Source organism: Garra rufa, chromosome 17 (assembly GCF_049309525.1).
Source record: "Garra rufa chromosome 17, GarRuf1.0, whole genome shotgun sequence".
NCBI lineage: Eukaryota > Metazoa > Chordata > Actinopteri > Cypriniformes > Cyprinidae > Garra > Garra rufa.
The window spans coordinates 29,418,549-29,434,165 of record NC_133377.1 but is presented as its reverse complement, the minus strand read 5'-3'; the positions used below and the strand labels follow the sequence as shown (position 1 = coordinate 29,434,165).

Below are 15,617 nucleotides of genomic sequence, written 5' to 3'. Positions count from 1 at the left end.
ATTTACATTATTTTTACTGTAATTTCATTTACAGTGTTTTTACTGTATCTTCAATTACAGTATTTTTACTGTATTTTCAATTACAGTATCAGTACTATAGAGTTTATTTTCATTTATTTTAAACATTTTTTACCTGTAAAAACAATCCAATTAACCTACAGCACTGTAATTCGAGATTTTTACCACCCCAACCCCATAAAAATCACAATAACTCATAAGCATTAGTTCTGATAATATTCTTTTTAATTGTTGAACATTTTCTTTTTAAGTACAGAGACTTTGTATCATGGCAAACATACACATACTGAAAAGCAAAAATAAGTAAGTACACTACCAGTCATAAGTTTTTGAACACTAAGATTTTTTTAAAGAATTCTCTTCTGCTTACCAAGCCTGCATTAATTTGATCCAAATTTAATTTATTCCTTTGATCAAAGCTGAATTTTCAGCATCATTACTCGTCTTCAGTATCACATGATCCTTCAGAAATCATTCTAGTATGCTGATAAACATTATTTAATTTTTAGATTTTTCAGGATTCTTTGATGAATAGAAAGATATTATTTAGCAAGGATGATTTAAATTGATCAAAAGTGATAATAAAGACATTCATAATGTTACAAACTCTTTCTGTTTCAGATAAATGCTGTTTATCTGAACTTTCTATTCATCAAAGAAACCTGAAAAAAAATGTACTCCACTGTTTTTAGCATTATAATAATTTCAGCAACATCATAATAATAGTTTTTGAGCAGAAAATCAAATTATTAGAATGATTTCTGAAGGATCATGTGACTGCAGTAATGATGCTAAAAATTAAGGTTTGATCACAGCAATAAATTACATTTTAAAATATATTCAAAAAGAAAACAGTTATTTTAAATAATAAAAATGGTTCAAAAGTGTATTGTTTTTGCTGTACTTTGGACCAAATGAATGCAGGCTTAGTGAGCAGAAGAGACCTTCTTTAAAAACATTTAAAATCTTACTGTTCAAAAGCTTTGTCTGGTAGTGTAAATAAAATAAAATCATACAGTAAAAATGTGTTTGTGTTGTGTTAAATTTTAGTAGTTTTGAGTCAAAGTTGACAAGCTCTCTGATGAGAAACGGCAGAATGGGATTCAGGCTGATGCTTGTTGTTTGAACCCTCTTTCCAGAAGTCCATCTGATCTGTGACTGTCAATGCATTTGCTGCCACAAAGGTTGACTGTCTGAACAAACCTGCAAGCACAAGAAAAACAGTGTTTAAAGAATTTGCCTCAACTGTCAAACTTGGTGCTGTATGCATTTAAAAAAAAATTGATATACTACATACGAACGCAGTAGTAAGAAAAAAAAACTGAAGAAACCTTTTCTTGAAATTTTTTATAAAGAATTTTATGAATGGGTCAGTAAGTCACTGATTCTAGGTGTTTAAAAAAGGTAAATTCATTCAGTAATGAAACACTGCTGTGTGCAGAGATGCACAACATGGCTTTGTTAAGAACCGTTTTTACTAAATGGAGCAAAAAGACAATATTTTCTTCTTGATTTAAAGGAGAACTCCGGTGTGATTTTGACCTACAGTGTATTGAATCATGATACCGAGTGTGAACGTACCTTGCATATCTCATCTCGTCTTGTCCACTGCAGTCCGAAATCTGGGGTCAGTTATCCGATGCTCACAACAGGTTGTCAATGAGAGTCAACAGGGCATCGAAGAAGCCATGTAAATAAATCACTGTTTTACGCCATTTACGAGGCACAAAGTAGCTCCACACTTCATTGGTAGACTTCCAAGGGCCCTGACATTTAGAACTCAGAAAAAGCACCGGTAGTTTATTTACGAGAAGATTTATACAGACAGTTCCTGCAAGAAAAAATCCGGCCGCCGCCATCTTAAATTTAGTCACGATAAGTCGAGTGTCGAGCACCAAGGAATTTATCAGGTTATCAACTTATCAGGTTGTAGTTTCCTTCGTGCTCGACACTCGACTTATCGTGACTAAATTTAAGATGGCGGCGGCCGCTAAACTTCTTGCAGTTACTGTCTGTATAAATCTACTTGTAAATAAACTCCCGGTGCTTTTTCTGAGTTCTCAATGTCTCGTTTTAAATGTCAGGGCCCTTGGAAGTCTACCAATGAAGTGTGGAGCTACTTTGTGCCTCGTAAATGGCGTAAAACAGTGATTTATTTACATGGCTACTTCGATGCCCTATTGACTCTCATTGACAAGCTGTTGTGAGCATTGGATAACTGACCCCAGGTTTCGGACTGCAGTGGACAAGACGAGATGAGATATGCAAGGTACGTTTACAGTCGGTATCATGATTCAATACACTTTAGGTCAAAATCACACCGGAGTTCTCCTTTAAATCACTTAATATTACATTCTTGTTTATTGAATTTTGTTGCCCTGACACTTAGTTAAGTCTGCCACAGACCATGCTAAATGCTAACCAATCTGTTCATATAAACATTCTAAACAGGTGTGTGTTTCCTAGAAAGTCTGTGCATATAATAGGCCTACTATGATTAAAAATCTATATTTGTTGTTTTACAGTAACAATAATCTAAATTGACAGACAGTAAGATTGCTATTATGAATTTAAAGGTTACAGTAAGTTAAAGATACCTGAAGCAGCTGCATTTTGCTGTTTAAATGCTGGTTTAATAGAAATAATTTTAATGCGCATGCAAACTCAATCTTGATGGTAATAAAAAACATTCCCAGGAAATAAATACCTTACAAATGTGTACTTTAAATACAATATAACTTGCTTAGGATAAAAGCATCTGAAAAATGCATGAATGTAAATGCAATGTAAAACAAAATATGTTTTAGGTTACCTTATTCTGCATGTCTGTAAAATGGACAGCTGGCTGTATGATGATTCTGCCCTTGATGGTCAGCATCCAGTTAGTGCTTGGAGAAATCTCCTGTAACAGACAGTGTCACAACACCCTTTTAGTGTTACTATAGTTTATGATCAGAAAAGACAACTACTGTACAGTAATACAATTTACATTTTTAATAAAATAAACATTTATAATATTTATTAGCAAAACTTGCTATATTAATATATTGCTAGCCCATTACTCTCTTTAAAATGTTAACCCGTTCTGTGAGTTAGTGGAGAACAGCAGCCTGTGGCTAATTTAGTAACGTTAACATTAGTTAAGTTGACGAAAGCAAAAGCTTAACGTTACCTGTTGTTTGCACTGCGACGACGGCAATCACCAGAAAAGACTCCAATACACCTCTGATGCAGACGACATGACCACGAGACCACAAACTTGAAAATAAAACACAAAAGAAGCACTTAACCGCGGTGTTTCAGCTTTACCTCAGTGTTTCATGTTAGCGCGCTGTTTGTGTCACGTCTGTCACTGAATTTAGGGACCGTCTATAAAGTTACATACGACATTGATACACACATTTCTTACTTAAACATCATTTGAAGAGAATTACCTTGCCAGCTATAAAGAAGCAGCGTTGAAACGATATTATGTCGCTCTGTGACTAACTTTGAGTTTGTCAACTTCGGCTTATGGACATTATTAGCTTACCAGTTCATGTTATCGTCGATACTATGGCAGTCATTCACAAGAAGAAGATCCAAAATACACCTCCGACGTTACAGACGACATCCAGACCAGAAACTTGAAAATAACAAGCAAAAGAAGGGCTTGAAAATACTATTTAAAATATCCACAGAAAAAGCGGTGTTGCTTAACGCACTTTACGTTACCTCAGTATTTCACCTCAGTTCGCCGTTAAGCTTGAGTAACGTTAAGGGCTCGTCAGACGAGTTAACTTGCATTAAAGGGCAGCACAATATACAAACGCGTTTCTCGGTTTCACTAAAGTTTATTTCGACTAATATATGTCACCTTAAGTTACTCACCAGTCCATGTTTTCACCGTTATGGCGGCGCCCCGGCCGTCAGTCAGAAAAAAAGGCTACCGACATGCAAAACACGATGAATATTGTTAGTTTGCTGTTAACAAGTGAAAACATCTTAAAATTGTTCAGTTTTTCATAAAACAGAAATAATATACTAACCTTTTTGTCAAGTTATTGGTGCAACATTTCTCCTTTTGTCCTTTTTACCGCCACTTCCTCTCAGCAGGAGAGAAAAAAAATCGCCCTTGCCATTGGTCAATTTTTCGCGGGCAAGTTCACTACTGTAAATTTACAGTAGTTTACTGTAAACGGATTTACAGTAGTGGATAATTACAGTAGTGATCATATATTTTCCCATAATCCTTTGCAGTTTACAGTAAAATACTGTATATACATTTTACAGTATCTTACTGTAGATATTACAGTAAAATACTGTTCAAATTACAAAAATCGGTTACAGTGTTGTTATTTAAAAAAAAAAGAAAAAAAACCTTTGAGGACTTTGCATCCTCATTTCAGAACACTGCCACACACACACACACACACACACACACACACACACACACACACACACACACACACACACACACACACACACACACGTTGGGTTTACATGTTTTATGGGGACATTCCATAGGCGTAATAGTTTTTATACTGTACAAACCGTACTTTCTATCGCCCTACACCTACCCTACACCTAAACCTAGCCCTCACAGGAGATTGTGCATACTTTTACTTCATCAAAAAAACTCATTGTGCATGATTTATAAGCCTGTTTCCTCATGGGGACCTGAGAAATGTCCCCACAAGGTCAAAATCTACTGGTATTCCTATCCTTGTGGGGACATTTGGTCCCCACAACGTGATGAATACCAGGCACACACACACACACACACACACACACACATAAATATATACAGTCAAACCAAAAATTATTCAGACACCAGATATAATTTTTGATATTTTTTTTACTAGTGGGTGCAGGACACTAAAGTTCATTTCTGTAAGTAAGAATAGCAAAATAAAGTAAACTGTGATTTGACATTTTTATCTGACCATGTTTTGTTACATACCTTTCTATTAAAGTTATCTGACATTGAAATCAAGATGAATTTGTCCTGACACAGTTTAACACAGTTCTTGTCATATTTTATTACCATTTCCTAAACTATAGAGAATAAACTGTGATCATGTGAGAAATGTTCTGAAAAGGTATCTGAATAAATTTTGGTTTGACTGTATATATACTGTATATATATGATTAATAAGAACACACTGATACCAGTATAGTCGTATTCATAATTTACTCAAACAACTTACAAGCAGACAAGTACAGATGCAAATGCAAGAGAATAGGAAATTCATAAAAGTGGTGAACAAAACATCTTTCAGAAACAGCTGTTGTTTTGCGGGCTTCATTAGTCTAAAGCTGTGTAGTGTAGTCTGTGTTCTTTACACTTTCTTCTGAGTCTTCTACTCTCTCAAACATGTAGTCTTGGACTTGAGTCCTGTGAGAGAAATAAAAAAAAGCAGTTTGTTAGAAATTCCATTAAATTAAATTACATGTAATATTCATTATATTAATTATGATGCAAACACATGATTATAAAACAATACACATAACAGTTCCACTTGATACCATAAATATTAAAGACTACCTTTCTTTTGGAAATGGTGATTCAGGTGTGCGTGTATAGAGAGCCAATGCACGGAAAGGGTCTAAAGGGAACATGTTCTTCCTCCCAAACCTTTGCGGGAGGGTGGCTGAAGGACCATTCACTGAGCGTGCACACATAGTGCAGGACCGGCCGAAGCGCTGAGGGAGGTTGATGTTGGACTTAGAAGCGCGTTCCCTTGAGGTCATCTGCGTTTCCCGCCCGAAGCGAAGGGGGAGGTTGGCGTGCAGGTGTGTTGGTTTTGTTACTATGGGGTGAAGTCGCAGGATGGTGGGAGAGCTCACACGGCCGCTGGTTGGGGCTACATTAAGTGTGAAGTCTTCTATCTCCAGACTCCGGGGAATCTCTTGAACGTTCTATGACAACAAAAATATAGAAGAAGAAGATGAACTTGTGAAAAGAAAGACATTTAGTAATAAGGGGACTAATAATGTACTGATACATTAGTCACTGATACACTAGTCACTTTTAAACTAAGAAGTTGCATTCACTATTTATTTATTTATTTTCAAATTTCCAATTATTATTATATTAATTATTGTTTTTTAAATTACTATTATACTTAAACTTGCTATTTTGTCTTTATAAAATCCACTCTAAAATTCAAAGCAGAAGTATAGAGGGTACTAACCTGCAATTTTTCACATTTTTTATAACTTAGCCTTTTTTTTTACACTGTAAAAAGTAAAAATGTGCATTACCTTAAACAAATATTTCTGCTTGCTCTGACCCTTACATATTTTTTTTATTTGGTGCAACCTAATGTAATCATGCTTTTTCAGTAATACTAGACACAGTATGAAGATGTAACAAAAAGACAACAATGACAACAATAATAATGATCAAAATTTAATCAAATGAAAATATAAAAATGTTAATTTAATATAAAAATGTTAATATTTTTAAAATAAATTGTATTTATTAATATCGGATATAAAGACTTAGATAAACTATAACAACAATAATTGTAATCAAAATCTAAATTAAAAATATTAAATCTTATAAAACTTTTTTATGGCATGGTCCAACTTATCATATATAAAGTCTAGATCAGCGATAAAGACCATGCTCCCGGATGGGACTTTAATGCAACCTAATGTAATCAAGTTTATTCAATACTATTAGATATGAACACAGATCAAAGATAAAGACAGCAATAATAATTGCTTCATTATCATCATTGTTTTCATTAAAAAATTAAAAATGAAATATTAGAAGTTATTTTATTCACTATATTAGAAGTTATCAATACTTAGATCAAAGATAAGACAATGACAACATTAATAACCATTATCATCAATTTAATTTAAATAAGAATTAAAAATGATATATTGTAAATGATATAACTTTTTAAATAACATATTATGTTTTAGGCTATGACTATGATCATAATTCCATACATATACACTCTTAAAAATAAAGGTTCCACATGGGTGTTTTTGCAGTGATGCCATAAAAGAACCACTTTTTAAAAAATCTAAAGAACCTTTTTCTGCATTTGAAAGGTTCCATGGATGTTCAAGGTTCTTAATAGAATCATTGATGCCAATAAAGAACCTTTATTTTGAAGAGTCTACTGTATATTCCAACCCAAAACAATAAAGGAAGTAAAGAAAAAGAACTTACCTCAGGAAACTGTCCCCATGTAAGTCTATCAGGATCGCCGTCATCAGGAAATGGCAATCTGAGAGCTGTAACCTCCCTCAGCATGAAGCTGCTCAGGATGCTGAGGGCTAAAAAGACAAGAGTGAAGTAGGACATCTTACAATCAATCACTGAAGTCCAAACACAACGCAGGGTTTTTATACATTTGGCCATGCGCAAATAAACACACTCACAAAGACATTCCTTATAATGCATTCACAGCATTGCATACTTAATATATTAACACACAGCACCCACCTTCATTCATTCATTCACTAATGACCTTCTTGAGTGTTTCATAGCAACTGAGTGACAGCGCGAAAGAGGAGCAGAAGTCCTTACCAAAGGTGCCTTAGGTTTCTTAACATGGGCCAGAAGATGAAAATTATTTTGTAAAATGGACTTCTTTTCTAAGTCACTATGATTTCATAATTAAACCCTTAATGTGGTGGATGGTCTTGTAATATTGATGCACTACTGAGAAATTATTAGACAGCTAACAAACTGACCCCCCCCCCCACCACCACCACACACACACACACACACACACACACACACACACACACACACACACACACACACACACACAGATTATAATGTTATCCATCTTATTTTTTAACACGGAAGTAAACCGTTTTCTGTGAATGCTTCTGGTTCATTAGTTGCTGTAGGGAAATAGCGAGAAGTAAAATGAAGAAGTAAAATGAGAAGAAGTAAAATGAGAAGTAAAATGAGCTGTTAAAAATAGTTAGATATGGATGAGACCAGAACGCATTATATTTACAAATGGCCAATTATGGTGAATAAACAAAAAGCAGGGAAAGGCCAACCAATAACCACGTAAAATAATCTCCAGGAAATGCGAACCCTATTCCGTTCTATATGACCAGTCAATAGCTTGCATTCATGTGCTGAACAAAACCTTTGGACTCGCTCCAAATTAACCAGAGACGCATTCCATGTCACAATAGTTTAAATTAGTTCATTGTGCAGCTTGCCGAGACCTCAATTACCATTGCATTACAGGCTGGAGTAAGTAAAAATGGCCTGAAGTTTTTGCTACGTAAAAGATGCATGACACATAAGCTTGAATAGGAAATTGACATCCTGGAAATGTCTGGATGAGGTGTTGTAGGCCACAGAGTCGCGCTGGTATTTTATCAATGGTCTGGTATTTTAGTCCATCAAAGAATATCTACTAATTGACATCAGTGTCATGCAGATCAATGGCAGCGAGGGGTGGCATATTCATTTTGTAATCAGTACTGTTTTGAAATAGTGTTCATCATCATCATATCTATAAATATAAAAGATGTAAATATAAAAAAGGCATTTCATGAAGCTGTTTAAATAGGGTATTTCTGAGGTTCCTTGCTTCATATGTGACCCTGGACCACAAAACCAGTCATAAGTAGCATGGGTATATTTGTAGCAATAGCCAACAATACATTGTGTGGGTCAAATTTATAATTTGTGACCCTGGACCACAAAACCAGTCATTAGGTTAAATTTGACAAAACTGAGATGTATACATCATATGAAAGCTCAATAAATAAGCTTTCTATTGATGTATGGTTTGTTAGGATAGGACAATATTTGGCTGAGATACATCTATTTGAAATCTGGAATCTGAGGATGCAAAAAAATCAAAAAGACTGAGAAAATCACCTTTAAAGTTGTCCAAATTAGGTTCTTAACAATGCATATTACAAATCAAAAATTACATTTTGATATGTTTACAGTAGGAATTTTACAAAAAATCTTCATGGAATATGAACTTTACTTAATTTTTCAATGATTTTTGGCATAAAAGAAAAATCAAAAATTTTGAACCATGCAATGTATTTTTGGCTATTGCTACAAACAAACCCCAGCGACTTAAGACTGGTTTTGTGGTCCAGGGTCACATTTTGTCTTTTATGCCAAAAATCATTATGATATTAAGAAAAGATCGTGTACCATGGCGATATTTAGTAAATTTCCTACAGTACATATATCAAAACTTTAATTTTCATTAGTAATATGCATTGCTAAGAACTTCATTTGGACAATTTTAAAGGCGATTTAAAATGAAGATTCTAGATTTTCAAATAGTTGTATCTCAGCCAAATATTGTCCTATCATAACAAATCATACCAAGTCAATAGAATGCTTATTTAGCTTTCAGATGATGCATAAATCTCAATTTCAAATAAAAATACCCTTTTTGAATGGTTTTGTGGTCCAGGGTCACGTAAGTCTCCAATTACTTAAAAAAAAAACACATTAAAGATCATTGGTTACAATTAGTTGTCAGTGGTGGGGAGTAACTAGTTACATGTAACACAATTATGTAATTTAATTACTAAATGTAATCTGTAACCTGTTACATTTCCAAAGTAACCTTCCCAACACTTAATGTAATGTAACTTTTAAATAAGTGCTTCAGAAGTACCTAAATTAAGCAGTGATTTCTTGGAACCACAAATCTCAGTATTCTTAATGGAGTTTACACACAGTCAAAAGTTTTTGAACAGCAAGATTTTTAATGTTTTTAAATTAGTCTCTTCTGCTCACCAAGCCTACATTTGTGTTTAATTTCAAATTTAATATTTTGAAATATGTTCACTATTTAAAATAACTTCTTTCTATATGAATATATTTTAAAATGTAATTTATTCCTGTGATCAAAGCAAAATAATCCTTCAGCATCCACTCCAGTCTCCAGTGTCACAAGCTCCTTCAGAAATCATTCTAATATGCTGATTTGCTTTTGTATTATTATTATTATTAGCTATATTTAAAACAGTTGAGTAATTTTTTTCAGGATTCTTTGATGAATAGAAAGATCCAAAGATCAGCATTTATCTGTAATAAAAAGCTTTTGTAACATTATACAATATACCATTCAACAGCTTGGAGTTTTTTTGGGGAAAAGAAATTATAGAAATTAATACTTTATTTATCAAAACTGATAATAAATACATTTATAATGTTACAAAAGATTCTATTTCAGATAAATGCTGTTCTTCCGAATGTTGTATTCATCAAATAAACCTGAAAAATTCTACTCAGCTGTTTTCAACATGATAATAATAATAAATGTGTTTTTGAGAAGTAAATCAGAATATCACAATGGTTTTTGAACAATCATGTGAATGGAGTAATAATGCTAAAAATTCAGCTTTGAAATCACAGGAATAAATTACATTTTAAAATGTATTCAAACTAGAAACAGCTATTTTAAATAGTATAAATGTTTCTGTACTTTAGATCAAATAAATGCAGGCTTGGTGAGCAGAAGAGACTAATTTAAATAATATTAAAAATCGTACTGTTCAAAACCTTTTGACTGGTAGTCTACAAACATTATCAAGTAGTTCGAATGAATCTATTTTGAACTCAATAATCTATTATACGTAATATCAATATGGTACATCAACTAGACACTTTTTCTGTGGTCACTACATATCTTATCCAGCAGGGGGCAGTGCGACATTATATCATAAGTGATAACACAAAACGCAAATCTATCTCATTGCAAACTGTCAGCTAGGACTGTGTTGATATTACGAAATAAATCTAATTTAGAAATGTAATACATTTCTACTATATACTTATATTTATACTAGTATACTATTTATATACTTAAATGCACACAATAATAGTATTTGTTATATCTACCTGTGTGCCTTGTATTGACATTAAGACCATTTTTTTCTATTCTAGCTTTACCCGTTCCTAACTCAAATGGATAAAAATGATGCAAGTCATCCAGTAGCTTTGTTTTTCACCTCGATGTGCATTCACCAGCTATTAAAATAATAATGTTTTATTTAGATAGTGAAAGGATGTAGACCAAAATGTGTAGCTATGCTTACAGTTTATTCATTCTTCAGCTAACCAGTCCCTTTGTTTTTTTCCCATCCTGTCAGCTCTAGCCAATCAAAGACCTGAACAAACATCCACCCTCGACACTCAGACAAGCAGTGTAGACCACTACCACAAGACCTTAAGGCCGTCCAATCAGATGTCTGCCGAGGTCAGCATGTTTCTGCCAATCAGGAAAGAAGCGGAAGGCGCTGATGAAGGATCAGGAAGCTCAGAAAATGGCCCTTAATGACAGCGGAGGGGTGTGTTTGCACATGTGTGTTTTAGCATGCTACTATTTACGTACATGCTATACACGATGGCTTTATCTGACACCGGCATCTGTAGCTTTGAACTTCAGGCCTTCAGTGCAATATGTATTAAAAAAGAGAGAGAAAGAAAGCGATAGTGTGACTCCGCCCACATGGGGTCTTGAGTTTTGACCTCTAGTCTCCTGTCTCGGCAGATTCCTAAGATGTGGCTGATGGCGGTGAAGGGGTCGAGGCCTGGCATGATGGCCAGAGAAAAGTGGAGTCAGTGTGGGAGGAGTGAGTGGCCGTTAACCTTTCTACGAAACTGAACTATGACCCTTGTGCTTTGCCTGAAGGTGACGACCTGAGAAACCCCCACTGTTAAAACCGGGCATGAAAATACAGTTGTCGACATTCGCTGCCTTCTTATAGCTACAACTCTTACAAAATTCAATTCAACATACAAAACGTTTATATATTACCATATACAGATAACTCCTTTTTGTATGTTGTTCAAGTTACAGTTAGTTGTATGGTGTTTTTATGAATTTGTGAACACTATAATGGTAGGCCTAAAAATAACTATTTCGAGGAAAATATGATTAAAAGACTGTATGGAAAAAAGGATGATGCAGGCTGTTTGAGGTTACCCTGCTACTTGATTAAAGCACAGCTCTTGTCAAATAAAAACATGGTTGAGGATACATAACGCTCTTACCTCAAGTAGACTGTGTAAAAAGCATGAGAGACATTTGATAATGGAGATGCAAACTATCCATGAACTTGAGATGTAATTAGAAGTCTTGCTGACTGTTGACAGACGCATGAAAAGAAAAGATCACACCCTAATGGTTAAAATGTCTTTTAATGAGAGTGTTAAATGGTTCATGAGAGAGTTAAATTGTACAAAAAATGTTGTAAGAATAATTGTTAACACATGAACTAAGAATGAACAATATTTTTACAGCATTTATTAATCTTAGTTAATGTTAATTTCAGCATTTATTAAAATCGCAAGTTGTGTTTGTAAAAATTAGTTAATGCAATGTGAACTAAATGTAATAAATGTACTGTTCATTGTTTGTTTAAATGCTATAGTTAACACATTAACTAATGTTAACAAATGATACCTCATTGTAAAGTATAGTTTTATAAGGGTTTTTAATTTTTGTATTGTTTTTTTTATTATCATTTATCTGAAATAAAAAGCTTTTGTAACATTACACACTATGCCATTGTCAAAAGTGATGATAAAGACATTTATAATGTTACAAAAGATTCTATTTCAGATAAATGCTGTTCTTCTGAACAGTAGTTTTCTTGTATTCATCAAGAAAACCTGAAAAAAAGCTACTCCGCTGTTTTCAACATAATAATAATAATAAACATGTTTTTGAGCAGAAAATCTGAATATTACAATGATTTCTGAAGTATCGTGTGACTGAAGTAATGATGCTAAAAATGCAGCCTTGAAACCACATAAATAAATTATATTTAACAGAAAACAGTTATTTTAAATAGTATAAATTTTTCAAAATGTTACTGTACTTTGGATCAAATAAATGCAGGCTTAGTGAGCAAAAGAGACTTTTGACTGGTAGTGTACTATTTTGAACTGAATAATCTATTATTACATGCTTAATTTTTATTTAATTCTTTTTGTATTTTATAACCTACGCTAACATTCAAAAGTTGAGTTCAGGGTCAGTCAGATGTTTTATTGAAGAAATTAACACATTTACTGATTAAGAGTAACAGTAAAGTCATTTTTAGTGTTATAAAGAATTCCTATTAAAAATGCTGGTCTTTTGAACTTTCTGTCAAAGAATCCTGAACAAAATGTATCACAGTTGTCAGAATGAAGGATTTCTGAGGGACTGTGTGACACTAAAATGAAATAATGCCTGCTGAAAATGTAGCTATACCATTACAGGAATAAATTACAATTTAAAAAAGTTTTCAATAAAATCCATTGTCATAAAGGAATAATGTGGTACAATAAGATTTAACAGTAATTAAAGTAAAAGCTAACATTTATTATGCTTGGTTAATTTCATAGGCTACTAATACGTTTTAACATGTATTAGATAAACATTACTTATTAAATTAACATTACTTTCTGTAGTATGACAACAAATATGATTTTACTTCATATTTATAAATCAACAGTAACTGTTACTGAAATATTTATTTGTAATATTTAAGTTTTTTAAGTGAATTTTTTGTGCTTCAATTCAGCTTCCAATAGTATAAATATAAGATTATTTTCTCTTTTGTTTCTCTTTTGAGTTGGTTTGGAGTAATTCAATTATCTTTCTTTCAGACTAAGTCTTAGTCAAAATCTACTGATTTTCGAGAATTTATGTATATTTTAATGTCAATTTAATATTAAATTTTAATTAAAGTAAAGTATTTTTTATGTAAGAAATTAGATCCCAAATTGATCAAAAGTGACAAATTAAAAAGTGACACTAAAGACTAGAGTAATGCTGCTGCTAATTCAGCTTTACCATTATAGGAATAAACTACATTTTAAAATATATACACTGCCAGTCAAAAGTTTTTGAACAGTAAGATTTTTAAAGAAGTCTCTTCTGCTCACCAAGCCTGCATTTATTTGATCTAAAGTATAGCAAAATAGTACAATAGTGTATTTTTTTTTTTTGTAAAAACAGTACAAGTTTGAAATATTTGTACTATTTAAAATAACTGTTTTCTATTTTAATATATAACATTTTTAAATGTAATTTATTCCTGTGATTTCAAAGCTGATTTTTAGCACCATTATACTCCGGTCACAGGATCCTTCAGAATTCATTCTAATACTGTAATACTGATTTGCTGCTCAAAAAACATTTATTATTATTATTATTATTATTATTATTATTATTATTATGTTGAAAAAAGCTGAGTAGATTTTTTTCAGGTTTCTTTAAAGAATAGAAAGTTCAGAAGTACAGCATTTATCTTAAATAGAATTTTTTTGTAACATAAAATTTATTTATCGTCACTTTTGATCAGTTTAAAGCATCCGTGCTAAATAAAAGTATTAATTTCTATCATTTCTTTCACACACACACAAAAAAAATATACTGACTCTAAGCTTTTGAATGGTATAGTGTACTGTTACAAAAGCTTTTTATTTCAGATAAATGCTGATCTTTGGATCTTTCTATTCATCAAACAATCCTGACAAAAATTAACTCAACTGTTTTAAATATTGATAATAATAATAATAATAATAATAATAATAATAATAATAATAATAATAATAAAGTTTCTTTAGCAACAAATCAGCATATTGGAATGATTTCTAAAGGATTGTGCGACACTGAAGTTCACAGGAATAAATTACATTGTAAAATACATCCAAATAGAATGCCTTTTTTTAAATAGTAAAAATATTTCACAATATTACTGATTTTGCTGTATTTTTGATCAAATAAATGCAGGCTTGGTGAGCAGAAGAGAATTCTTTAACAAAAAACTAAAAAAAGGAGCATCTTACTGTTCAAAAACTTTTGACTGGTAGTGTATATTAAAATATAAAATTAGCATTTTATCATGTAAATGCAAAAAATAAGAAACTGTTCAAAAGCATTTAAAAAATCTAACAGACCCCAAATTTTTGAACAGTAGTGTGTAAGTTTTTTTAATTCTGAGGAGGAAAAACAGATAACTCTTCTCTCTCATTCTTTCTCCCACACACACAAACACACACATCAATTTAAAAGTATGTCTGCCCTCAAGTCTCTAATGCTTTAATCCTTTAATTCTCAAACACTAAGTCTCCACTGTTATTATTACATTTCGTTCTTGACAGCTAGACTTTCCATCGTCAATCCTACATGCACTACACTACCTAGACCAGACCACTAAATCAAATCCCATGGATCCCTAGAAGTATGTGTTTGCTTGGGCTGTGCATTCAACTGTCTATGGCATTTTCCCACTCTATAGTGATAACATCAAGTTGTTGAAAGGTACAGTCTCAGCTGTTGGCACCTGCCAAATGCTCGAATGAAAACCTCTGCTACTGTGTTGAAAATTATTGGGACTGAGTGAGGAAAAGGATCTAATTAAAAAACAGTTGAGACAAAAACTCTAATACCAACTGACATTTTAAATCGGCTCAGACAAATAAAAATCAGTGAAAGAAACACTCGCCTTGATTGAAATTTTATGCATGACTTAAACATTTCACCAAAAGCAGCCAATACATGTATATAAGTGAGGCGAACCATGAAATGTCTGGGTAAGTCTAGTTATGCATAACTGAGTTTACACTGGTAAATTATGTTGTAATCTTT

At 32.7% G+C, this 15,617-nt stretch overlaps 1 protein-coding gene and 1 long non-coding RNA gene across 2 annotated transcripts; both read right to left on the bottom strand.

Moving 5' to 3' along the window:
* Positions 1 to 2,828: 2,828 nt before the first annotated feature.
* LOC141289232 (uncharacterized) lies at positions 2,829 to 4,222 on the bottom strand. The gene is made up of 3 exons (XR_012339879.1): positions 3,551 to 4,222; positions 3,191 to 3,276; positions 2,829 to 2,920 (listed from the first exon to the last, which is right to left on the bottom strand). It is a non-coding gene; the product is annotated as an uncharacterized lncRNA (long non-coding RNA).
* Positions 4,223 to 5,093: 871 nt separating this feature from the next.
* On the bottom strand, positions 5,094 to 7,324 carry npvf (neuropeptide VF precursor). Its single transcript, XM_073822459.1, has 3 exons — positions 7,190 to 7,324; positions 5,546 to 5,919; positions 5,094 to 5,395 (listed from the first exon to the last, which is right to left on the bottom strand). Exons 1-3 carry the CDS (start codon positions 7,322 to 7,324, stop codon positions 5,311 to 5,313), a joined length of 594 nt encoding a protein of 197 aa, XP_073678560.1. The 3' UTR covers positions 5,094 to 5,310.
* Between the last annotated feature and the right edge of the window lie 8,293 nt (positions 7,325 to 15,617).